Genomic DNA, 26,922 nt, shown 5'->3' on the forward strand with positions numbered 1-26,922 from the left:
TGATGTAATATATGAACTTTTGAAAGAAACATAACTGGCAAATCCAAATGGAATTACATTCTACCTTTCAGAAGCGTAATTGTCGGCTATAAAATTCACCCAATATGTAGGATAAATATGTGAGGGACATGCATACATACGGAGACAAACACTGTAAACACAGGAAACAAACATCTACGCTATAAAAAAAATCGTTTGTTTAATCACGAATTTGCCAGTTCAAAAAGCCTCTTTGCGAGTATGAAGAAGAGGAAGAAGCGCTAATGTATGGTTTGTTGACACAGCAGTTTGAACGGAAACATTTATTATTCTACGACAGTAGAAACCCTTTAGAAGGACACGGAACGAGCATACAAAATTATATGTACAGCAGTGATATTTTGCGAAGCAATAGAAAAAAAATATATAACTACACTGAACAACACACAAACAACAACAGTCACAACCACGATAACAATCGAGTGTTATAAAAGATCCTTATTTTCACGTGTTTTACTTCATGTGCTTCACGTGTTTGTTTGTGTTTCACAATGAAAGAAAAATGTAAAGGTAGAGCATGCAGGTTGTGATATATGACAGGTTCAACAATATGTTTGGCCTGAACGGCACAGGAATCAAAATGGCGGTGTGCGGAGTCAGCCGTTATACCACCGTAAGGACATCACATCACCCCTGTCAAGTGACCAGATCCTCAGCTCTGATTGGTGTACGTTTGACGGGACACACACACACATACATACATACACTACATGGCCAAAAGTAGGTGGACACCCGAACATCACACTCGTATGTGCTCGTCGAACATCTCATTCCAAAATCATGAGGAGTAATATGGAGTTGGTCCCCCCTTTGCTGCAATAACAGTCTCCACTCTTCTGGAAATAGAAGGCTTTCCACTAGATGTTTGATCATGGCTGCGGGAATTTGCTTCTATTCAGCCACAAGAGCATTAGTGAAGTCAGGCACTGATTTTGGGTGATTAGGCCTGGCTTGCAGTCGGCGTTCCATTTCATCCCAAGGTGTTCGATGGGGTTGACGTCAGGGCTCTGTGTAGGACAGTCAAGTTCTTCCACAACGATCTTGACAAACCATTTCTGTATGAACTTCACTTTGTGCACGGGGGCATTGTCATGCTGAAACAGGAATGGGCCTTCCCCAAACTGTTGCCACAAAGTTGGAAGCACACAATCGTCTAGAATATCATTGTGTGCTGTAGCGTTAGGATTTCCCTTCACTGGAACTAAGGGGCCTAGCCCGAACCATGAAAAACAACCCCAGACCATTATTCCTCCTCCAACAAACTTTACAGTTGGCACTAAGCATTCGGGCAGGTAGCGTTCTCCTGGCATCCGCCAAACCCAGATTCATCCGTCGGACTGCCAGATGGTGAAGCATGATTCATCACTCCAGAGAACGCGTTTCCACTGCTCCAGAGTCCAATGGCAGTGAGCTTTACACCACTCCATCTTATGCTTAGCATTGCGCTTCATGATGTTAGGCTTGTGTGCGGCTGCTCGGCCGTGGAAACCCATTTCATGAAGCTTCCGCCGAACAGTTGTTGTGCTGACGTTGCTTCCAGAGGCAGTTTGGAACTTGGTAGTGAGTGTTGCAACTGAGGACAGACAATTTTTACGTGCTATGTGCTTCAGCACTCGATGGTCCCGTTCTGTAAGCTTGTGTGGCCTACCACTACGCGGCTGAGCTGTTGTTGATCCTAGACGTTTCTACTTCACAATCACAGCACTTACAGTTGACCGGGGCAGCTCGAGCAGGGCAGAAATTTGATGAACTGACTTATTGTAAAGATGGCATCCTATGACGGTCTCCATTGGAACGCCCGAGCCAATCAGGCAACACACTACTAGGTGACATACAACTGATTCTGCTATTCAGTGATCCAAATGGAAATCACCTGATGCAGGCACGGTCTCGTATTGGGCATGATTCGCCTGAACCAAATAAGGGGAATTACCCCGATTTTTGTTACCTCCACCACTTAAGGTGGCTGGAGGTTGTCTTCACCCTTGTCTGTGTGTTTGTCTGTAAACATGCAATCTCAAAAAGTTGTCGACGGATTCAGACGAAATTTGGTGGACAGGTTGTGTGTGCGACAAGGACAAAATGACTACATTTTGGTGAAGATCGGATCCAATATTTTAAAAGTGATTATTCACCATTGAGAGATCGGACCAAAAACTATATATAGCACGATTTCTCAGAAAGTTATGAATGGATTTGGACGAAACTTGGTGGAGAGATTGGTAGTGTGACAAGACCGAATCGATTCGATTTTTGTGAAGATCTGAATATGGATTCGGATACAATAATTATTAAAGTATTAAGTGATTCTTCACCTTTGTGTGATCGGGCCAAAAGCGATATATAACATGATATTTCAAAAAGTTGTGGACGACTTATGACTAAACTTAGTGCTCTTCTTGGTGTGAATGGATGTTGTTTTGAAGTTTCCTGGGCTTTCGCTCTCCTCTTTGGGCTGGAGCTCCTAATTCCCATGAAAATGCTGCATAATAAGTCTGCTTCCTGTTGCTGCACACAATAAGTCTATATTTTGTATGCAATGTCAGGTCGTCACAAATGATAGTCTTTTTCGGATAAATCACTGATGATGTCGTGCGGAATCTTTTTTTATGAACAAATTTTTTCTCTTACTCGTACGTAGAACAAATTCGGAAAAGCACACAATACAATTATAGCAAACCTCTAACTTCTTCCGAGTATAACACGAGAAGAGACGATGAAATAGAAGTACTGTTTACCATACTATGGTATATAATGTACATAATATGTATACCATATTGCTATGTTCGGCCTCCCTCTTACATGGGACTTCAGTGCAGTAATTGGTCTTTATTTTGATAATATCTTTGCTCCCACTCATCTAACTCTCTATCTCTACCTTTCTCCCACTCAATTACCCCATTTCTTCTTACTCCCATTTCTTTTTTCACCTACTCTCTTCAATTCTGATCCCTTTGTCATTTTTCTTTTTCCTAAGTCACCCTCTCTCCCCACCTCCACCGCCTGCATATGGATTATGAGCATATGTAAATAGTCTCTGACTGTACCACCTTTCACTGTCAGCAGCTTCCCACTCCTCTATAATTATGTTAAATTGGGGTGGGAGGGAGGGTATGTGGACGAACAATGGCTTTTAAACACCCTCGAACACACGAGCTCTTTAGACTTGCACGAGGGAGGGGGATGAAGCAAAAATCCGAGTTAATGGCGGATTGAGTTAGGCAGCTGACAATCAAGGCTGTGTCAGCAGTTAAGATAGTAATTGACTACTGCTACATCCGCCATTACCACATTCAAGGTTAGAGAAGATTATCACATGTAGCACCCACTGCTGCTCGAATAATGCCAGAGGCAGTGATAATGGGTCTTGGATAGGCCATTTACATGTAATCGAGGAAACAAAATTGATGAAGCAGGTCCCCTGCTTAACTGCTGTTGCTCAACTAAATTAATAAATGCTGATATGACATCTATAGATATATGACTGATGTGACTATGATTTATGAGAATGGTGCTGTGACTACATCTTTAGCCACTTGAGACTTCCACATCGGTCTTCTTGAGGATTGGGACTTGTTTTGACAGAATGGATTTATAGCTTTTTATATCATTAATCATGCAATGATGCACAAAGCATCAATCTTCTTTACCTGAATTTAAGAAGATTACCTGTGGAGTTCCTCAAGGTTCTCTTCTGGCTCTATTATTGTTGACATTATTTATTAATGACATTCACACATCTGTAAATTCTTTTTCTTTTGCTTTATGTGCTGATGGCACAATGTTTTGTATGGTGATTGTTAATGAAAATCTTTTACAAATGTGTGAATGGTTTCGAGCAAATAGACTACCTGATAATTCAAAAACGTGCAATAATATAATTTTTAGTAAAAAAAAGGAACTATTCTGATTTCGATCGAGTTAAGATCCTGGTGAATAATGAAAGAATACCATGAGTTGAATGGAGTAAATTTCTCGGTGTTTACCTTGATAGTCAATTATGATGGGAATTCCATATTCTTGAACTTGAAAATAAGGTTTCCAAAGGTATCGGTATAATTTCAAGGCTGAAGTGCATTCTCCCCTGTTTTACTGTTTTACTGTTCCCTTGCACTTCCTTATTTATCATGTTATACTCTTGTATGGGTAATAAATACATTTCAGTCAAATCTGAATAAATTATTTGTTTTCCAGAATTTTTTTTTTCTCGAATGTGGAATGTGAATTCGAAATGTGAAAATTGTGGGACGCCACCTGGATCTCAAACCTATCAATTATCACCCGTATTGTACTAACATGTGTTGATGGCATTTAAAAAATCGGGGTCTGAGGTCGGGAGGGCGGGGGGGGGGGTTGGGGGGGGAGGGAGGTGGAGGAGGATTACCCCCCCCCCCCATAAAATAAGTATTTGCTTCCTTCTCAGAAACTACACACACAATTTTGATGAAAGTAGATCACAACCTTCATCACCTGTGATGTATCAATGTTTGTTCACAGCATTACAAAAATCGAGGCCTAAGGAGGTCTACTGGGGTGTGGAGTGTGTGTGCGGGAGGGGGGGGGGGGTGGGTAGAGGTTGTTGCCTCCCTTATCTGCTACTCCTCCCGTATCACCTGGCTGATTGTTCTGAAACTTGACACATGAATACAAAACAATATCCCACAGAATCGCTCCGGCTTCGTTTATTCGATTTAGAATAATGGGGGCACACATGGGGGCTTATCCCCTGGAACTTCAGATCCCTACTAGTCCATTATTTACCAACTGATTGCTCTGAAATCCGATAGAGTCCTTCAACCCGATGGTCCACAGGATCGCTCGGTCTTAGATTTTTCAATTTTGGATCAGGGGGCTTCCAGATGGGTCCCCCAAATCAGCAGAGGTTTGAACAATAACCTCAAGAGATGACTGTCAGGCCACTCGGGGAGCTGTTTTTAATTATGATATTCACAGGAATATCATGTTTTTCGATTTCACAGGGGCTGGAGGATAATTATGTACAATTCCAAACTAGGGAATATAAATGGGCCAAAAGTCTTTTTAAAATCTCTTTGGTAAAATGTTCACGGCATTAGAAAAAAATCAGTAGAAAGATGGTAAAATGAAAAAGAAGTCAGAGAAAATAGAGGGCAAGATAATTGGGTGGTTGGGAGGGATGAGGGAGTAAAAGGAGATCAAAGTTGTGAAAAGGCAAGAGTAAGAGGAGTGGGGAGTGATGTTCACAATCACATCTTTTTTTACACATGGAACAAATGGATGGCTCCACATTGAAATAACGAAGTTGAAGAAGAGTACAGTTTTTCACGAAGTGTATGGTTCATTGCAGTGGGGAGTTTATTGATTATTAATATTTAGTGGAGCAATACTTTCAAATTTGATCAAACATCCTGTGGTGAGTCAGTGGCTTTGAAACAACTTACCTTCTCTTCCTGGAAATTGATACAGAGGAATCCACTGTACAGGTGGAGCTCATGGTAAATCTCCACTGTACCATCCACAAAGCCCACAACAAGTGTGTGCCTATTCTCAGGAGAACCAGAAAACAACATCTGTCCAACCTCAAGATTGAAAGTTCAAACTTGTCTCCTTCCTTAAAGACCGAACGGCATCTTGTTAAGTCTGTCTCTGGTGTATGCTCCCCCTCAATACCTTCCCTCACTTCAAATGGCACTACATTATTCACTGCTCATGAGAAGGTTAACCACCTCAATTCTATTTCCCCAACCCCTCGCTCCATGTACGGTGAGAACTCCATGTACGGGGGGTACCCAGTCACACCCAACTGCCTCTGGATTCTGTGTCCCCCAACTCGGACTCTGCTATTGGACTGGACGGCATCAGCTCAAGTGTCCTAAAAACCTGCTCGGCGGCTCTTGCCCATCCTCTCTCTGACCTTTTCACCCTGTCATTTACCCTAGGTCATCTTCCATCTTCTTCGAAATCAGCCAACATCACTGCATTACATAAAAAGGTGCAAAAACAATCCCCTTAACTACAGACCAATTAGCTTACTTCCAATCATCAGCAATATCATGTAATCCATTATCGTAGTTGATATGAAATCCTTCCTTTTCTCCAATGGCCTCATCTCAGATCATCAATTCAGATTCAGACCAGGTCATTCTTCCTTGGACATGCTGCTTCTACTCTCCCAACAATGGACGTGAGACATGATGTCAGGGCCGTCTCTCTGGACGTACAGTATCTAGAGCTTTCAGTAGAGTCTGGCACCTACCTTGTTCTCTAAACTCTTTGACTATGGCATCCAAAGTCAACTGCACACATGGGTTACTGACGTCCTATATCCTCGTAGCCAATGTGTGGCCCTCAACGGAATCCTATCACGTCTCCGTCAAGGCTGGAGTGCCCCAATGCAGTGTTCTGGGCCAAGCCCTATTCCTAATCTTCACCAACTATCTCTCTGACTCTCTGGAAAACCCCCTTTATCTCCTTGCTGATGGCTACACCCTATGCCATGACACCCCTCATACTTCAGGTAGGCAGGCAGCAACCTATTTCATCTCTTCAGACCTTGATAGAATCACAAGCTGGTCAAACACTTGAAATATGTCTTTCAATATTGACCAAACTCCTACTCCCACTCTCTCTCTCCAAAAGGACTGTCTGGTAAACCCTCCCATCTACTTTCTTAATAATCCTCTTGAAGAACTTCAGTCACCTAAGCTATTGGGTCTCACTATCAGCAATGATCTTTCTTGAGCAAACCACATTTTTAAAGTTGGTCTCCAAAGCCAGTCACTGACTGGGCATCCTCAGTCATGCAAAGTCCTTTCTTGGAACAGCTGAACTCTTATCCACCTCCAAGGCATTCATCCACAGAGTCCATGGGCATATTACTATCACATCACAGACAGAGCGGTGGCCTCTGTGTTCTCCCGCCTCCTTTCTGGTCTTGCAGCCTCTGCTCTTTCCGCGCTTTCCCCCCTCCCCCTTCCCCCAGGTTTCTGCAGGTGCACGTGGTCCACCAGCAACCCCTTCTGGTGAAACTCCCAAAATCCAGAATTACTGCTTCCATCCACTGATTGTTCCTCTTTTTTCCTGCCTATAGAATCAACTTCAGCAGTTTTTATATATATATATATTTGTATACAATATTGAGCCTCGTGTAAGAGCTAACATTAATGACAAAAAAACAAACGGACACATAAGACAAAACAAGCAAGAGCAATCAGAGATTGCAGACCCTCGCCAGGATGTTTTCAGTGTTTTTAAGGCTTTTGTGTTAAAACAAATATGGCGTCCGTACCACGTGACCAATGACGTCATCATTTTTTTTCTCCACCAATTTATCCATAGATGATGCTCAATAAATTTCATCTTGATCGGCTGATGTTTTGTACTTGTCGAATTATGACGTCATAATGGAGGCACCTATGACATCATCATTAACAGATGTTATTCCACATGGAGAGTTCTTGACAATGAGCTATGTCTCAATTTTTTTCTATGCAGCGCTTTCAGAGATATAGAGGTGCAAATGTTTTCGGTTTTTCCAAGTTGGTGGCCGAACCACGTGACCGATGACGTCATAATCATCATAAAATTTTTTATACAGGTGGAGATACACATATGGTGAAACTTTCCTGTCAATCGGACCAACGGTTGCAGAGAAAATCATATTTATTCTGTGCGGACAAACAAACAGACAAACAGACAGAAGAAAAATCACTCAGAGCGACACTTGGCAAATCAGAACAAAGTAGAATAGCACTTGGTAGAGCATCCTTTTGACCTCAAAAATAATTTGTGGTTGAATTCAGTGACCTGATATTCAAATCGTCTTCAAAGTTTAAGTTATTTCAATGAAAATTGACAATTTTTAGAAATTTGGCCTATGTTGCCGTTTTGGCCTATGTTGACCTCAAAAATAGTTGGTGGATAGTTTCAGTAAGCTGATCTGCAAATCATATTCAGATTTCAAGTCAATCGGATGAAAATTGAGGATTTTAGTTATTTTAAAAAAGTGGTTGACCTTTGGCCTATGTTGACCTTATGACCGATATTGATCTCAAAAATAGTTGGTGGTTGAATTCAGTTAGCTGATATAACAATCCTTTTCAAATTTCAAGTCAATCGGATGAAAATTGAGGATTTTTGAAATCTGAAATGGTTGTTGACCTTTGGCCTATGTTGACCTTATGACCTATGTTGATCTCAAAAATAGTTGGTGGTTGAATTCAGTTCACTGTCATGAAAATCCTATTCAAATTTCAAGTCAATCGGATGAAAATTGAGGATTTTAGAAATTCTAAAAAAGTGGTTGACCTTTGGCCTATGTTGGTTGACCTTTTTGGCCTAAGCTGATCTCAAAAATAGTTGGGGGTTGAATTCAGTAAGCTGATATGAAAATCCTATTCACATTTCAAGTCAATTGGATTAAAATTGAGAATATTATAAATTTGAAAAAAAGTGGTTGACCTTTGGCCTATGTTGACCTTTTGACCTCAAATATAGGATTTAGTCAGACCATGAACTCTACCATTTGGTGAAGTTTCGTGAAGATCGGTTTAAATTGTGACCTGTAGGCAAGTATAAGTGAGCAGACAGACAAACACACGCACGCACGCACGCACGCACGCACGCACACACACACACACACACACACACACACACACACACACACACACACACACACACACACACACACACACACACACACACACACACACACACACACACACACACACATACAGGAGTGATCAACATACTTGCCAAAAAGAAAAAAATGCCAACAAACAAACAAACGGACTCAAATGCAATACCCTCTCCTCAGGCGAGAGTAATAAAGGGAGTGGGAGACAAGATGGGGAGAGAGAGGGAAGCATACAAGTACAACATTTGAGAGCAGGGACATCAGGAGATCTGTGGGAGAGAGAGGGCTTGGGGGGAGGAGGTGTGGAAAGGGGGGTGAGGGGGGGTGGTGGAGGTTAAAAAACACATGGGCACAGCTCGGACTTCCAGGAAAGAAGTCGGTATTTCGGAAAAGTGGATCTGGGGTAGAAACGATCAAGGGGGTGATGAAGTGATGAAGGTTGTAGTAAGGTTTCATCGAAAGTGTTTGTAGTTTCAGAGGAAAAAGCAAATTGCTATTTTGGGGGGTCAAACCTGGATCCACTTTGACCCCGGTAAGCCCCCTTAGATCCCGACTTTTTTAAATGTCGTGAACAAACTTTAGTCATAACACAACAAATATAATTTGTGCCAAATTTGGTCGCAATCCCATCAGCGGTTTCGGAGAAGAAGTTTCAAGTGCTTACAGACGGACGGATTGACAACGTGCCATCGCATAAGCAAGTTCAGGTGAGCTAATAACAAATGCAATATTTAAAAAAAACATCCACCAGTGGTAATGATGTTACACTATCAGATGAAGGCATTAATTTTCCGTACAAAGTTAGTACAAGCAACCAAAACACACAGTATAAATGGAAGTTTAAGTGGCTGAGAGACTTCATCCTGCTTTGGCCAGAGTGGCTAACAACAAAAATACTTCGGTGCGAAATAATCGTTTAAAATATTCAGGGAAAAGTTTGAAAATTATAAATAAACTAGCCGAAAGCACCCGGCGTTGCCCGGGTTCTTTTTGAATGAATTTACTACTATAAATCAGCTTTTACTCACGGCCGTAGAAGATTGATTACTAGAATTCAGCTCAGCTTTTAATTGCGAAATGGGCCCAGCCCGGCCGAAGCGGCCTCGATCGGCCTCGCCACCACCTAGCCTATAACCTTCCCGGGACCCGTTCCGACATTTTTAGTTCTTTTTGAATGAATTTGCTACTATAATTCAGCTTTTATTCGCGGCCGTAGAAGATTGACTACCATAATTCAGCTCAGCTTTTAATTGTGAAATGGGCCTCGCCCGGCCTCGTCACCTAGCCTACAACCTTCCTGGGGCCCGTCCCAACATTTTAAGTTCTTTTTGAATGAATTTACTACTATAATTCAGCTTTTACGTGCGGCCGTAGACGATTGACTACTATAATTCAGCTCAGCTTTTAATTGTGAAATGGGCCCAGCCCGGCCGAGGTGGGCCTCGACCGGCCACGACACCTAGCCTATAACTTTACGGGGGCCCGTCCCGACATTTTTGGTTCTTTTTGAATGCATTTACTACTATAATTCAGCTTTTACTTGCGGCCGTAGAAGATTGACTACTATAATTCAGCTCAGCGTTTAATTGCGAAATGGGCCCAGTCCGGCCGAGGTGGGTGGGCATCGCCCGGCCTTGCCACCTAGCCTAAAACCTTCCCGGGGCCCGTTCCGACATTTTTTGTATTGAAGGTTTCTTCCTATCTTTCACCGTTCAAGAGATTAGCTTGCGCAGACAAACAAACAAAACAAAAACTTTCTTTTATATATATATAGAAGATATATAGATAATGAACTTGTCAGATGCCAAAAAACATTCCTTTGCTATAATATCACAATATCATCTCATCTATTAAACCATCTTTCTTGCTCTGAAATCAGATATGCAATGTTCACTGATACAGATGCATCATTTAATACTGATACAAGTTTTGAAAAACTGATTATGACTATTTAAGGAAGCAAAGTACAAAGGTAGATGCATTCTTTGGTATTCCCATCAAACCGCTTTCCTCATTTGGCCCAGAGTTCAAACCCACTTTCCAGTCTCCTAATGTTGTTCATTTATGGAAAAAAAACAAAAAAGGTGCATTGAGATGTCCCAATATATATTTATTATTTTATACATATACATTGTTGATAAAACTGCAATAAAATAAAAAAAACTTGAATAAAAAGCAAAATGAAATCACAGCTTTGGCCCACAGGCTTCCTTAATACAAAGTCGTACAATTACACAACAAACCAAGGCTAATTAAGGCATTAACCACTGCACACAAATGTGGTTAATGATACAATATGTATCAATGTTCAGTTTATAAACAGTCTTTTGACAACATTTGAGTTGTTATACAAAAGTAGTTATTTGACGTCATCAAAGTGAAGTTTTTACCAGCAGGTGGTGATACTACACCATTTGTTTTGTTTATTTATTTATTTTTATCTTTAAAGTGACACAAGCTCTGTCACAGCTTCGCATGACCAACCGAAAGACTGGTCTAAAGAACAAGTGGCAGAATTCAAACAATGACGACAAATAATTTGCATGTTTTCTGAAGGTATAAAAGGGGGAAAGTTAATATAAATATAGAACAACTGCTGCAACATAACGGTTTGATAATACTAATAATAATAAATCGCACAAATTCATACAAAGACGCAATTTACTTTGCCTGGGAATTAATTAATTATTATTTTAAAAATCATTCCTACTAACAGGAATGCATTACACTGAGACGTTACAAAATTTCTTTCTTCGACCGTAAAAGAGCAAGATATGGTACAGCATGCAGCACGAAAATGACACGAAACATTAAACACATAACGTTAACCCTATACAATCATTCAGTAAGGGTTGTGCATGTACAATCAGATAATTGTTAATCCTGTATTTATTTCAACAACTATGAAAGGTGAGATTTTGATTACAAAACCAATATTTACAAATATATATATATATACGTATATATATATGCAAGTCTGTTTCTTTTACATTTCCAAACCTAAAGCCTAAGTTACCCAATCTTGTATATTATACCAGTAATCGGTGTCCACAACCATCCTTCACAATGTTGTGGAACGTCGGCCAAGGCCCTCACCTTTGCTTTTCCCCCGCCCTCACTTTTTCACCTTTGCTCGCTTTTAAATTCGTTTTCTTCGCAACTGGTATTTTTTTCTTCACTAGCGATTAACACTAAACGTTCAACACAGAAGCGCCTACCGTGGAGAATCCTTTTTTTAACAAAGTTACATGATGATTGGATGGAAAATGAGGCCGTGTTCCAAAAAGGCTTGGGTTGCGGGATGTTTCACGTATCAGGAATAAACAGCCTTCACTTCGCTTCGCTCAGCCAAATTATATTAGTATCTCATCATGTTTACCAATTTTTCCCCCCTCAAATTTAGCTTTTTAGGGAAGTGGAATACAGTTGAAGACCATAGAATTATAACCAGGCTAAGTCACATTTTATTTTTTCCCCCCGTTTTTCACGTTTTTCACGTTTTTCAAAATATTTATCACGTTTTTCTCGAAATGACTAAAATGTGACTTAGCCTGGTTATAATTCTATGGTCTTCAGTTAATTTCAAAAATCGTTCCTCTTAATGATATGGCTGTAAATGAAAACCTACATTATATTGTGATGGAATTAAAACTCAACTACTGCATATTAATAACACTGTGGAGGCTATTTCTTGAACCTTTGCGTTTACAAAAGTAATCAAAAGAAGTAAACGTTTCTAATCATAAAAAAAATTCAGATGAGACTTAGATGAATGTAGAAGCATATGCAATACTAATTATCATTCAAATATCAAAAACTATAATATTTCAATTTAAAACAAATGTACGGATGTGGACTTAATTATTAAGCCTTTTGGGTTTCCAGCATTTCTTCATTCTTGTTAAGTAAAGGATCATACTCCTTAATATACCCTGAGATGGAAGTGAAATGTATAATGTGCAAATTGAAATGATGGACAGATAAAGCCATGACAGCGCACCTCGAGCCAGGTCTGACAGGGCCAGAAATTGGTCATTTCTCAATATCTGACGTCTGATTGGGTGGTACAGTGACGATTCCATATCCATTAGTATATTCGACCAGGTGGTTATCACAACCCAAGTTCCCATGCTTGCTCGGTGGAAAGGAGTTAAGGCATTCCAGTTTGCCATGGCCTACACAGCATACACGGTGGCGGTGTGGCCATAACCTTGTAAGCACAATGGAAATCACCACAAGGATCATCATAAAAAAGCCCATCAAAAAGAGATGCAAGGAGCAGTCCTTGTCCGACTGCAATCTGGCATTGTTACCTGTGGGGCAACAGGGGAAAGCAAACAAATACAGGTTTATTCACTCTCCACGACTTTGTGTTTTCAATTCTTTCTTGTGATAGATGTATCCATTACATGCCACCGAGGATTGAGAGAAAAAAGGTTGGAAAATACATTATTCCACACATCGACACACAATCCACAAGAAAATTAACAACAATAATCCGACTATTAATTTGCAATTGGTCGCTGGCTTTGACACCAATACAAAATTTTATTACGGACCATAGGCATCAAAAAGCTACAAACTGTATATGACTGATATATATATATATATATATATATATATATATATATATATATATATATATATATACATATATATATATACATATATATACATATATATATATATATATATATATATATATATATATGTATATATATATATATAAATAAATATATATATATGTGTCTATATATTGTCACGTCGCCGGGGATGATGACGGATAGCCGAAACGAGCTTCAACTCAGAGGCGTAATTCATAACTTGGCGGCATTATCTTTGGCGCGTGCGGGAGAGGCCCGAAGCCATATCTGATCAGACAGCCACCACGGCGTTTTTGTTCCTCGAACCCACAAACAAATAAACACACACGACAAGGAAAATCCACAATACAACAAGGGGAAAGATTAAATAAAAATAAATGCTTTAAGCTGGCCGGCACTTGATTTTGTGTTTCAAATGGCCTCCAGGAGCCTGGTGGTCATTGGAAGTCAGTGCAGCCACCTGCGTGGGAAATGCTCCAACAAATGGCGCCGAAAACGCCCAGTCGTGAGCAAGCAGCCAACCGGCCGTACCTCGCTTCCACCGCCAAGCGAGACGCGGCTCTCTCCTCCCCCAAAAAGCACCACAGTCAACAACACCCCCTCCTCCAATGTTACAAAAGTTCAAAAGCTCCGACACGTCTCCTCACCAGCGCAACCGAGACAACAGCGCCAACTCTCAAGACGAGAGCCAGAACAAGAAAGGGCGAGGGAGAGGGATGCATCCTCCCTTGTCCCTCGCTGACGTCATTCCCCAACCAATCCTGACACCCCATTACATCACCCCATGGCTCCTTAACCAGTCACGAAGCTCGGGGCATGGCCTTTGCGCCACGAGTCATCAAGGGGGAGTCAAGCCGCCTTCGGGAATGTTCGGATAACGTCGGCGGTCGTGGGGTGGGGTTTACCTGCCCAAAAAATAATGTCCAGTTATACGGTGCAATGGCCGTTGTTGTAATTGGGGTTGTAATGGTGGCCCTTTTTGATGAAATAAAACATAAGGGACAAATCACAGTGGCAATTACACACTGGGGATTATCCTAAAGCCCTACCTAATTAGCATAGCTCCACCCCTCATATGGAGACACATATACAATCTTGTTCTATACAGATTCCCTACTTAGTTATATCGATGTTGGCTTCTTCTTCGTGGCACATGGTCCATGCTAATTTACACAATCCTGACTTCACTAAGGCATTTTATTACCTACCCCCACAAATGTAACAATATATACATATATATATATACATATATATATATATCTATATATCTATATATATATATATATATATATATATATATATATATATATATATATATATATATATATATATATATATATATACATACTGTATATATATATATATATATATATATATATATATATATATATATATATATATATATATATATATATTGTATATATATATATATATATATATATATATATATATATATATATATATATATATATATATATATATATATATATATATATATATATATATATATATTGTTGCGGATATGGGACTTGGCCTCAATATCCGCTTGTAAATACTCCCCTATTTCCCCAATACTCCCCAATTATCCCCAATCCCCCATTCCCTAGTCCCATTGCCTGTAAATAACACTCAGTAGAACCGACCTTCCCCTTTTTCCCCCATTAAATGTCGTGCCCAGGTCCACCGCATCTCACGTAGACAACTTTCGGACATCTTGCTAGTTATTCTTAGTCTATGTCAGTTAAGGACTCGTTTCCATTAATTCTGACTCTTCGTTGCACCAGAATGTGATTATATGGCACCAGTAGTGAGTTTAGGACCTTACCATACCTCCTCCCATCTTCTTCCCCAAACAACAACTACAACAACAACAACAACTACAACAACTACAACAACGGCGCGGCGCGGGGGAGTGTGCGTCCTCACACCGGCTCGGTTAGCCGCCATTGACCATGCGCTCCGACGGGGTTACCACGAAGGGGCTCCTTGTCAGCCCCTCGTCGGGGGCGGAGCCGGTAACCCCCCCCCCGCACGCACCCAATGAGAAGCAACGGGCCGATTCCATCTGGGGCGGAGCTAACGAGCCGAGGGCGTGTCACTCCCCGCCGGATATACGCGGCGACTTGCCGGACGTGACGTGAGATGCGCCCCCAGCTTGAAGAAGAGCCAGTCACCACCTCCAAGCGCTGAGCGAGCTCCACGCATCGACCCGGTATTGCAGTACCTCCGAGAACGGTGCACCCCCTCCGAGAACGGTGCACCTTGAGCCATCGACTGCCCGCTTTCCTTGCCATCAATCCCCGTGTGAGTCAGTTTTTGTCCTGTTTATCTGTCGTCTGTCGGGGCTATTATAAGAGTGTGTCTAAGTGCCTGTCTTTCTATGCTGTCCCTCTTGTCGTTGTAATCTGACCTTCCGCCCTAATATAACCTCCTCCGGAGGTCTTGAGAACTGAACCCTTGGTGTCGTGTCATTTTAACCCAGCCGTTGTGTCCTTTTCCTCAATTGATTTAGCGTAGCGCGACTCGGCAACGTTCGAGTATAATCGGGTAACTTGTGCGGACACGGCGGCCATTCCGCTCGGCCCACCATAACATCAAAGTCGTGTCTGTAACAATTGGTGTCAGGAGTGTCGGATTCGGACCTGGGACTAAATTTGTTAGGCCCAAATTTGGGAAGTAGAATTCGATCCGGAGCGCGTTTACGCGCTCGAAATTATAAAGGCGAAATTTGATTGTGTTTTACAAAATATAAAAACCCGAATTTTGAAAGTCACGCTATGGCGGATCAAGACAGCTGGGGTCCGGTAGAGGAGAGTGAGGCAGGGTCGGTCCAGGACCAAATTGAGGGACGCGAGGAGAGCGAAGCAGTGAGGGTGGCAGGTTCGCAAAATAGCGCCGTCACGCACGAAGTAGCGGGCGCGCAAAATGGCGCCTCGCAGATGGCCACGGCGTCCACGCCCGCGACCGTAGTGGCGCCACCGGTGGATTTGAACTTGTTTTTAATACAAATGAAGGCCCTTATGGCCCAGAATAGTGAGCAAATGAGGGCTGATAGTAAGCGATTGGGTGAGCGATTGGAGGGCCAAATAGGGGTAATAAGGGACGAAGCGAGGGCTCAGAGTGAGCAAATGGGGGTAATGGGAAACCAAATGGGGGTAATGGGAAACCAAATGGGGGTAATGAGGGACGAAGCGAGGGGTACCGGTGAGGGGTTAGACAATAATTTTAAGGGTTTAGACAAGAAATTTGGGAAGTTAGACGACAAATTTGAGGGGTTAGACAACGGGATAAAAGAGGTGAGAAATGGGTTAATGGGGGTAGAAAACAGAATGGCCGCTCAAGAGAATCAAATGGAAGGGATGCAAAAGGGGTTAGAGGGGGTAGAAAATAGAATGGCTGCCCAGGAGAATCAGATAGAGGGAGTGAAAAATGGGTTAGAGGGGTTAGAAAACAGGATGGAAGGCAAATTGAGGGACATGAGGGACCAAGCGGAAAGGGAAGTTAACCAAATGGGGCAGCAGATAGAGGGGGTCAGAATGGGGGTAGAAACCAAACTGGATGCTCACAGGAAGGAAATGGAGCAGATGAGGGTGGCATCTGGGCAGGAGATGCAAGTGATGGGAGAGGAGATCAGAAGAGGAGTGAGTGAGGAGGTCGGAGGAGTGCGCGAGGAGGTAAGGCACTGTAAGGAGCGCATGGAGAAGGAGGTGAGAAAGGGGACTGTAAAACTGCAAGGGGGTATAGAGGAGTTGACGCTGGGAGTAGAGCAACTGACAGTGGGACAAAAGGAGTTGGGGGACCAGGTAAAGAAGAACACAGCGGTAATAGAGGGTTTAAAATCGACACAGAAGGAGATGAAAAAGGCCGTAGGGGTAATTAAAAAAGAGTGTCAGACGGTACATGAGGACCTGACGAGGAAAATGGACAAGGTGGTAGAGGTGATGGAGGTTAAAGAACGGGAGGTGCGGGAGCACATAGAAAAAAATAAAGTGGAGTTAGAGGAAGAACTTAAAGGGGCGCACGAAGAGATGAAGGAGGTGAAGCAGAAATTAGAAGAAGTGGAAGAAGGGATGAGCGAAATTAAGAAGCGACGGAGAGAGGATAAGAAAGAGATAAAGGAGGAAGTAAAAGAATTGGTCCAAAGTCTGTGTTCGGATCGTGATGATGTGCTCATTAACCGGATGAGGGATTCGCAGGTGATGGAGGAGAAGCGAAGAGAAAGAGGACCCGGTGTAAGTGGTGACCAATATGGTCGTGCGTATGATGCGCCAGGGGATTTAAGGAGCTTGGGGGTCGAGATGGACCCGGGTGTTCGTGAGAGGCCGTTGGTGAAGTGTGCGACAGGTCTGGTGTGCGAAAAAGGAGGTGTGCGAGAAAGTCCGACTCTGGGGTGTGTGAGGAAAAAGTGCGTGCCAAGGAGTGAGGGTGCTGGCGAGAATGAGTCGGTCGTAGCGCGTGTGCGAGGGAGCACATGGAAGCGCGGTGTGGTGAGTTTTACAGAGGGTGTGACGGGAGAGTGTGCGCAAGAGTGTGCGCGAGAAAGGTGTGTGACGGACAGGTGCATGGGGAAAGAGTGCGCTGTCAAAGGCAAGGAAGAATGCACGCCTGTGGTGAGTGTTACAGAGGGTGTGACGGGAGAGTGTGCGCAAGAGTGTGCGCGAGAGAGGTGTGTAACGGACGGGTGCGTGAGTAAGGGTGAGTGCGTTGTCAAGAGTGGTGGTGAGAGGAGTGAGAGTGACAAGGAGCGTGAGTGGGAATGCACGCTGGAATTGGTAGTGAGGCACGTGGTTGGGTGTGCGAATGAGAGCACACCTGTGATTGTCACAGAGGAGGTGACAGAAGAGGGGGCGCGAAGAGGTGTGTTGGTGAGGTGTGCTACCAACGAATGTGTGCCAAAGTGTTCGGTGGTCAGGTGTGTGACCAAGGCTGTGAGTGGAATGAGGGTACCTGGGTGTGTAAGGAAAGGTACGAGGAGCATGGGAACGGCTGGATGTGTGAGCAAGGAACGGGCTGCGGGGTGTAAGCGTCCAGGTGAGGCATCAAAGGTAACCGGGTTCGAGGTTAGAGCGACTTTTAGCCGAATCGGGCCCTCGGTGCGTGCTGGGCCTCGCTTTGAACGGCCGCGTCCGTGCTCCACTAGGCGGAGCGGGCAGCCCGATAGAAAGGGTCGTCATGGCGACCACTTTTTGTTGAGGCAGTCCGGCAGGTCGAGATCGGGACATTGGATGGCTCCACGCCGAGATGGTGCGTGGGATCTCGGCCCGGGTAAGCCCCCGTCCCTGCACCGAGTGCCGGACGCATCCAGCCGCTGGCACAGAACAACCCGCATTCATGGCTTGGCTTTACGAAGCCGGGCTTTGGACAGAAATTGGCGCACCGAGAGGTATTAGTGAGTAGACTGGGTGATGAGGTTAGTGTTTTGGACTCAAAATTAGAGAAAAGCGAAATTTGATGATTGGCAAAGGATTGGCAGTAATGATTGGCAGATGATGGGCAGTGATTGGCCAAATTTTTGATTTGTTGAAATTTGATGTGCGAAATTGGTAGTGAGCGATGGGCCCGGTGGGTAAGGGTGGCATCCCTGCCACCCTTCCCATGTGGGGGCAAAGGAGCAATAGCTTATGGGGTGTATGGCAGTGAAAACTAGCCCGGGTGGGTTAGGTTATATTGTAGGGATCTAGAAGAGATTGACATTAGGTAACGTTAAGTTTAGTTAGTGACTGATACCTGTAGTGGGGACGCAGGTAGATTAGTGTGGATGATAATGACGAGGGAGCGCAATAGTTTAAAGGGACGACTGGGAAGCGCGAGTTTCAGAGGGGAGTAGTTAGATGAGATGATGCTGTGTGAGAATTGAACAGGTGTGATTGCACAGGTGTGCAACTGGACAGGTGTGTGGAGCAGTGTATGAGTAGTGAGTGTGTTGATCAGCGCGAATGCGCTTGGGGAGAGAAGGGTGCAGGTGGCACCAGGTGTGAGAGCACAGGTGTGCAAGTACAGGTGTGTGGAGAGAGTTGGAGTAAGTGGTACGGAGTGGTGTGCATGGTGCGAAGGTGTGAATGGGGGAAGAGTGGACCCCCATCACGGATACCCGGGGCGGGTAGTGTAAGTGTTAGGTAGAGGGTATAGGTAAATGGTGGTTGGATATTGGCATTTGTGGTGCGGTTGCAGAATGGTATTGTGGATGGGTGCATTAGCGTTGTGGAAATGGCTGGGCGTGTAGCCTGTTAGTGTGTGTAGTTGGTTGGGCACTCCACCACTGTGAGGATGTCGGCCAGGTGAGGCCGCAGGTGGGCTCTGGGAGCCGGTAGTTGTGAGTGGGTGCCTGAGGATCCCGGGTGTGGATCGGGCAGCCCAGTGCCAGAGAGGGCACCGAGTGGGGAGAGCGCCAGAGGGCCTTCCCCAGGTAGTTAGGTTAGGGTAAGGAGCAGGTAAGCTCGGAGGCAACTGCAGTGGTGGGGGTGTGCAGGTGGGTAGACCCGCTGGGAGAGGTACACGTCGCGGCCCAGAAATTGTGCGAGGGCACCGGGAGATGAATCGGGGGAGTGAGACCCCAAATTGAAAAGCACCACAGTTTGGCCAATGGGAATTGGTTTTTTAGAACCCATAGTGTAAGAGGGCCAATGGTTTGGCTGGAGAAAGACCCCGGGTAGTGTAAAGTTGTTAAAGTCATTTAGGAAATAGTTAGGATTGATGAACCTGTCGCACCATACGCAGCCACTTACCTGAGGTGATGATGATGACTCCACACCTGTGTTTTCTTTGTTCTGTTGCAGGAAGGAGAATTGCTGTTGGATTTGTGAGACGCATCACGACGTGGATGAGACATTGGGGTGATTCCATCTCTCCCTCCTTAGGAGGGACTGATGATGAATTGGTGATGGCAAATTATGATGTTGAGTTGGAGATGGCAAATTTTGATGAGAGTTGAAAATGGCAAATTTGATTGGTTAGGAGGGAGAGAAGACGAATTTGGTTTATGGGAGGAACGGGGAAGACAGTAGGGACGTTTGTTGATTGGTAAAGTAGATGTTTATGGGTAGTGTTGTGTTTTGTGGATACAGTAAGGGGTAAGGGAGGGGCCATGTAGGTTACCTGGTGGGGGGGGGGGGGGGGCGTACGGTAGGAACGTACCTGTCTCACCTGGTTCCCATGTGCCCCCAGTGTGCATTACCTTGCATTGCGTGCACTTTTGCGCCCTTACCACCTTACTCACTTGTCTGCTTCTTTTGTCTCCCACCTCCGAGGATCTGGCTTTGGGGTAGAGAGAGAGGAGAGAGAGGTGCTGGCTTCGCAGTTGTGGGCCTGCACTTTCGCTGCTTGCTGCCTGGATCGATACACCATATGGACCGCAATGTTTGTGGCCACCCACCATGGACCGCAGTTCTTATGCGGCCAAGCACCACCCATGGATGGACCTATGGGTCAACGTGGCACCTATGCCATACAAGGTGAACCACTAACAGTTGGCCCCCTGACGGCCACAATAAATAAATGGACGCGGTTGGCGCCTTTCTTTATTTTTCTAAGGAAGTAAGAAGGCCAAGTGCACCACACGAAGGCAAGACCAGCGGCAGAACATCGGCCGGCTGCGACACCACACAATGATCACTAAACATTTTATTGGTGCACCGGATGGTGCTGACTGTGTGATGGGGTGGTGCTTTTGGTGCTGGGAAGGGGTGCTCTGCACATTATTAAAGGCCCTAGGCCACAGAGCACTCGTGGGTTGGTGTATCGATGCTGGCATGCGTGCTCTCTCTATGCATAACATCTGCATGTGTTCCTCCAAAAACAGGTCCTGGATCGTAGTGTAAATATCAGCGTAGTCTTGTAAATAATGCTCCCTACCGGCTGTATGTTTAGTTTGCGAATTCTTTCCGCAATTCGGTTATCCTGTGGGTGTGTTTCTGTGAGGAGAAGGGTGCAACGTCGCAGGGGGACATATTTACTCGTTTGTGAATATCTGTAAAACTGTCGCACTCAGGGTAGAGTTAATAGTAGAGGGAACTACATCTGAGTGCCACACTAAAATAGGTAAAAATTTATCGGGTCGGGACGCCCCGAGGGTAGAGAAGGGTGCAATGTTGCGGATATGGGACTTGGCCTCAATATCCGCTTGTAAATACTCCCCTATTTCCCCAATACTCCCCAACTATCCCCAATCCCCCATTCCCTAGTCCCATTGCCTGTAAATAACACTCTGTAGAACCGACCTTCCCCTTTTTCCCCCATTAAATGTCGTGCCCAGGTCCACCGCATCTCACGTAGACAACTTTCGGACATCTTGCTAGTTATTCTTAGTCTATGTCAGTTAAGGACTCGTTTCCATTAATTCTGACTCTTCGTTGCACCAGAATGTGATTATATGGCACCAGTAGTGAGTTTAGGACCTTCCCATACCTCCTCCCATCTTCTTCCCCAAACAACAACTACAACAACAACAACAACTACAACAACGGCGCGGCGCGGGGGAGTGTGCGTCCTCACACCGGCTCGGTTAGCCGCCATTGACCATGCGCTCCGACAGGGTTACCACGAAGGGGCTCCTTGTCAGCCCCTCGTCAAGGGCGGAGCCGGTAACCCCCCCGCATGCACCCAATGAGAAGCAACGGGCCGATTCCATCTGGGGCGGAGCTAACGAGCCGAGGGCGTGTCACTCCCCGCCGGATATACGCGGCGACTTGCCGGACGTGACGTGAGATGCGCCCCCAGCTTGAAGAAGAGCCAGTCACCACCTCCAAGCGCTGAGCGAGCTCCACGCATCGACCCGGTATTGCAGTACCTCCGAGAACGGTGCACCCCCTCCGAGAACGGTGCACCTTGAGCCATCGACTGCCCGCTTTCCTTGCCATCAATCCCCGTGTGAGTCAGTTTTTGTCCTGTTTATCTGTCGTCTGTCGGGGCTATTATAAGAGTGTGTCTAAGTGCCTGTCTTTCTATGCTGTCCCTCTTGTCGTTGTAATCTGACCTTCCGCCCTAATATAACCTCCTCCGGAGGTCTTGAGAACTGAACCCTTGGTGTCGTATCATTTTAACCCAGCCGTTGTGTCCTTTTCCTCAATTGATTTAGCGTAGCGCGACTCGGCAACGTTCGAGTATAATCGGGTAACTTGTGCGGACACGGCGGCCATTCCGCTCGGCCCACCATAACATCAAAGTCGTGTCTGTAACAATTAACCCCCCCGCACGCACCCAATGAGAAGCAACGGGCCGATTCCATCTGGGGCGGAGCTAACGAGCCGAGGGCGTGTCACTCCCCGCCGGATATACGCGGCGACTTGCCGGACGTGACGTGAGATGCGCCCCCAGCTTGAAGAAGAGCCAGTCACCACCTCCAAGCGCTGAGCGAGCTCCACGCATCGACCCGGTATTGCAGTACCTCCGAGAACGGTGCACCCCCTCCGAGAACGGTGCACCTTGAGCCATCGACTGCCCGCTTTCCTTGCCATCAATCCCCGTGTGAGTCAGTTTTTGTCCTGTTTATCTGTCGTCTGTCGGGGCTATTATAAGAGTGTGTCTAAGTGCCTGTCTTTCTATGCTGTCCCTCTTGTCGTTGTAATCTGACCTTCCGCCCTAATATAACCTCCTCCGGAGGTCTTGAGAACTGAACCCTTGGTGTCGTGTCATTTTAACCCAGCCTTTGTGTCCTTTTCCTCAATTGATTTAGCGTAGCGCGACTCGGCAACGTTCGAGTATAATCGGGTAACTTGTGCGGACACGGCGGCCATTCCGCTCGGCCCACCATAACATCAAAGTCGTGTCTGTAACAATTAACCCCCCCGCACGCACCCAATGAGAAGCAACGGGCCGATTCCATCTGGGGCGGAGCTAACGAGCCGAGGGCGTGTCACTCCCCGCCGGATATACGCGGCGACTTGCCGGACGTGACGTGAGATGCGCCCCCAGCTTGAAGAAGAGCCAGTCACCACCTCCAAGCGCTGAGCGAGCTCCACGCATCGACCCGGTATTGCAGTACCTCCGAGAACGGTGCACCCCCTCCGAGAACGGTGCACCTTGAGCCATCGACTGCCCGCTTTCCTTGCCATCAATCCCCGTGTGAGTCAGTTTTTGTCCTGTTTATCTGTCGTCTGTCGGGGCTATTATAAGAGTGTGTCTAAGTGCCTGTCTTTCTATGCTGTCCCTCTTGTCGTTGTAATCTGACCTTCCGCCCTAATATAACCTCCTCCGGAGGTCTTGAGAACTGAACCCTTGGTGTCGTGTCATTTTAACCCAGCCGTTGTGTCCTTTTCCTCAATTGATTTAGCGTAGCGCGACTCGGCAACGTTCGAGTATAATCGGGTAACTTGTGCGGACACGGCGGCCATTCCGCTCGGCCCACCATAACATCAAAGTCGTGTCTGTAACAATATATATATATATATATATATATATACACATATATACAGACTTGGCATTTAATATGGAATTATATATTTTTTCTTGACTTGGGTTTACTTTCTTAACTCGGTATATCAATCTAGTGAGTTTCTTTTACACTTTGGCGATTTATTTGTTAAAAGAACCATGTCACTGATTGTCTGTCGCAGCAAGAAGTCAACAACAGGATTATATCACAGGTGGCGTAGCAAAATGTACGGACAGGTGCATTTGGCTTCACAGTCGGGTATACAAGGGTTGTTGCGTTCTGTATTAGTGGAAAACAACTGCTGCACGTCTCCAAAAGTTATTGCCGCTTCCTCTGGAGATGGTCCGTCAACTCGACAATGCTGTTTGTCATGGAGTGGTGGCTTTACGAAATTACGGCATGAAACAGCGTGCTATTGCTCGGCAGTATGGCATCACTCAAGGTCAGGTGTCAAAGATCCTGAAACGAAATGCTCAGAGGGGTGTCCCTACTCCAATACCGAGGCCAGGACGTCCCCGCAGAACCACAAGGAGGGATGATCGCCAGCTGCAATGGCCGTACCAATCAGCGTTAGTCCGCAATGGCCGTACCAAGTCAGCTAATCGGCTTCGGGCTGAGTGGCAGCAACTGACAAATGTGCCTGTATCCAGAAGGCGAGTCAACCAACGACTGGTTCAAGCAGGCTATCGTGCCAGGTGTCCCCTGAGAAAGCCACGCCTGACCAGACAACACCGCCAGCGCCGATTGCAGTGGGCCAGAGAGCACCGTCAATGGCAGCCAGGACACTGGAATCACGTGATCTTCAGTGACGAGTCTAGATTTCTGGTCTATCGTCAAGATGGTCACGTCCGAGTGTGCAGACAAGTGCATGAAGCCTACAACAAAGATTGTATTGTGCCAAGAGTCCAAGCTGGAGGTGGTGGGGTGACCGTTTGGGCTGCTTTTCATGCAGGGGGCAAAACTGACCTGGTTGTTCTGAATGGAAACCTGAACCAGTTCAAGCACAGGGCCATTCTGGAAGAAACATTGCTTCCATTTGCTCGTGCAGCCTTTCGAGGAAACTTTGTCTTCCAAGATGACAATGCACGGCCTCATCGTGCTCGCATGATCCAACACTTTCTTGCTGACCGTGGTGTAGAGCATATGGATTGGCCTGCCATGTCCCCGGATATGAATCCGATAGAGAACTTGTGGGCAGAATTAACGCATCAAATCGACCACTTGGACCAGCAGCCGACCTCTGTGCGTGAATTGCAGCAGGCTATTGTCACTGCATGGCAAGCGATTCCTGTCCAAACCTTGGCAAATCTCGTGAACAGCATGCCTCAACGTGTACGTGCTCTCCTGAATGCTCGTGGGGGTTACCAAGTCTCCATGGGACTACTGAGTGTAAGGAGTGGTTGCGGGCTTCGGCACGACCTTAAACAAGGAAATGAGACCATTTGGCCCGTCATTACTGTGTTGCATTCCCGAGTTCATTGTTTGCTATAACTTTAAACAGTACAATTTTCTTTATGTTTTGCTGTTGACTAAATAATCTGCTCTTGATCGGGTGACCCAACTTCTTATGAATAAGAGTCAGACCAACAAAGTTCAGTTTAATGACTTTGTACCACCAAAAAGTACCACATTTACCATCTCGGCATTAAATGAACACAAAAATTCCCACATTGCCAAAGTGATGCTAATTCTTCCTCATGTGCATCTGATATAAAGATATATATTTTAATGCTATCATCTAATGATGAAATAGAACTAGATCCTCAATTTAGAATGGTAAATCTTGAACCAATGGTGGGGTTTCCTGTTCAGCTAATCAATAATGCTGTCGCGTCACCTGCGATTAAGACCGCTGGATGATGGATAGCCGAGACAGTTTTACTCCTGAGGCGGCAGAACGAAAAAAAATGGCGGTATTTTTGTCGCACGCAGAATGAAGGAAGGCGAAGCGTTTACCTGAACGGAACAACACAACAACAAACAACATGCATTTTAAAGGCCATTTTCCCTGCTTTACCTGAACGGAACTTTACCTTTCCCAGGGTTACCTGAACGGAACACACGGGTTTATTCCGAAACCATAAACAAGTAAACACAACAAGGAAAATTAAATAACAATAATTTAATAAAAATGAACCAAGAAATAAAATGAATGCTGAGGTAAAACAAATTCCTATCTGAGGTACCTCCACATACGGACTCAAAAAAAGACAAGGGGACAGATAATAAAAAATAAAATGCTTCCTTTTCAGTGCCGGCACTTAGATCTGGCCTCACGAGTTCCACTGTGAGGTTGGCAGCTGGAGTGAGGCGCAGAGCTCGATGTCCCTCTGGTGGGAACTCAGCACAAGATGGCAGCGGCGTCCCACTCGACGGTGCCACAAACGTGAGGTAAGTTGTGAAGACGGCGTTCTCGCTTCTCCACCTCTTTGTCACAATGGCCGAACAGTGCAGCCTTCAGCTCCCTGGTAGAGCCCACTGCCCAAAACCTCCTCTTTCTTCGCAAAAGCACGCACCAAAGTAAACCAATGCACACAATGGCCAGCGTCTTGTTCAATAAGCTCTCCAAGCTCCTCGCTCTGATGTCACCCCTGGTCCTCGTCACTCCCGGGTGTGGCCTGCCGGCTGTGCTCTTCCATGCCCATCATACCATTACGGGGGCATGGCCTTTTGTCGTAAGCATTCATGTGGGCGGGACTCAGTCCGATCAGCTCTGTTCGGGTTCTGTCGGCGGTTTTTGTCGTTAAACGGAGGTTTTGCATGGCGGGCCTTGGTAAATGTAAGACGTTAGGGAAAACAACAGAGGGAAAATCACATACTCGGCAAAACTAACCTAAATCCCTAACTAATTAGCATGGCTTCACCCCTCATGTGAAGACACATAAACAATCTTCAGCTACAGTTTCCCTACTTAAGTACATCGAGAATTCTCCTACGCCTTCACGGTCCGTGGTATAATTATACAATCCCACCTTTTTGATGGGATTCCATCATCTACCCCCATAAACATAACAATACATCCTGCAAAATGCATAGTAAGTGCATAAGATGATCTGGCTGAGGCAAATCTGTCTTGTAAGTAAAGTAAAACAGGAATATATATTATCTGCGCACATACAATAACAATATACTAGTATATGGAACAATAAGCATGTTGTGCATAATTATGCATTTGATTAGCACAAAACTACTGGTGCATCTACCAATGATGCTATCCTGCAGCCTTGTTCTACTTACAAAAGAAGAAGAAGAAGAGGTTACTGAATATTAACCAATTAAGGGACAAAGTGTGGGTG

The 26,922-nt window shown here is 45.0% G+C and overlaps 1 protein-coding gene across 1 annotated transcript in view; it reads right to left on the reverse strand.

Annotated features, from left to right (window-relative positions):
• Positions 1 to 12,138: 12,138 nt before the first annotated feature.
• LOC137431228 (semaphorin-4D) overlaps positions 12,139 to 26,922 on the reverse strand; it is a 113,322-nt gene continuing 98,538 nt past the window's right edge. The window contains exons 16-17 of the mRNA XM_078781701.1: positions 12,418 to 12,966; positions 12,139 to 12,198 (exon numbers count right to left, since the gene is read on the reverse strand). Coding sequence (XP_078637827.1) covers positions 12,686 to 12,966 — 281 coding nt within the window. The 3' untranslated portion in view covers positions 12,139 to 12,198; positions 12,418 to 12,685. The remainder of the gene's footprint in view (positions 12,199 to 12,417; positions 12,967 to 26,922) is intronic.

This window comes from Myxine glutinosa, chromosome 7 (genome assembly GCF_964187855.1).
Source record: "Myxine glutinosa chromosome 7, kmMyxGlut1.1, whole genome shotgun sequence".
Classification (NCBI taxonomy): Eukaryota; Metazoa; Chordata; class Myxini; order Myxiniformes; family Myxinidae; genus Myxine; species Myxine glutinosa.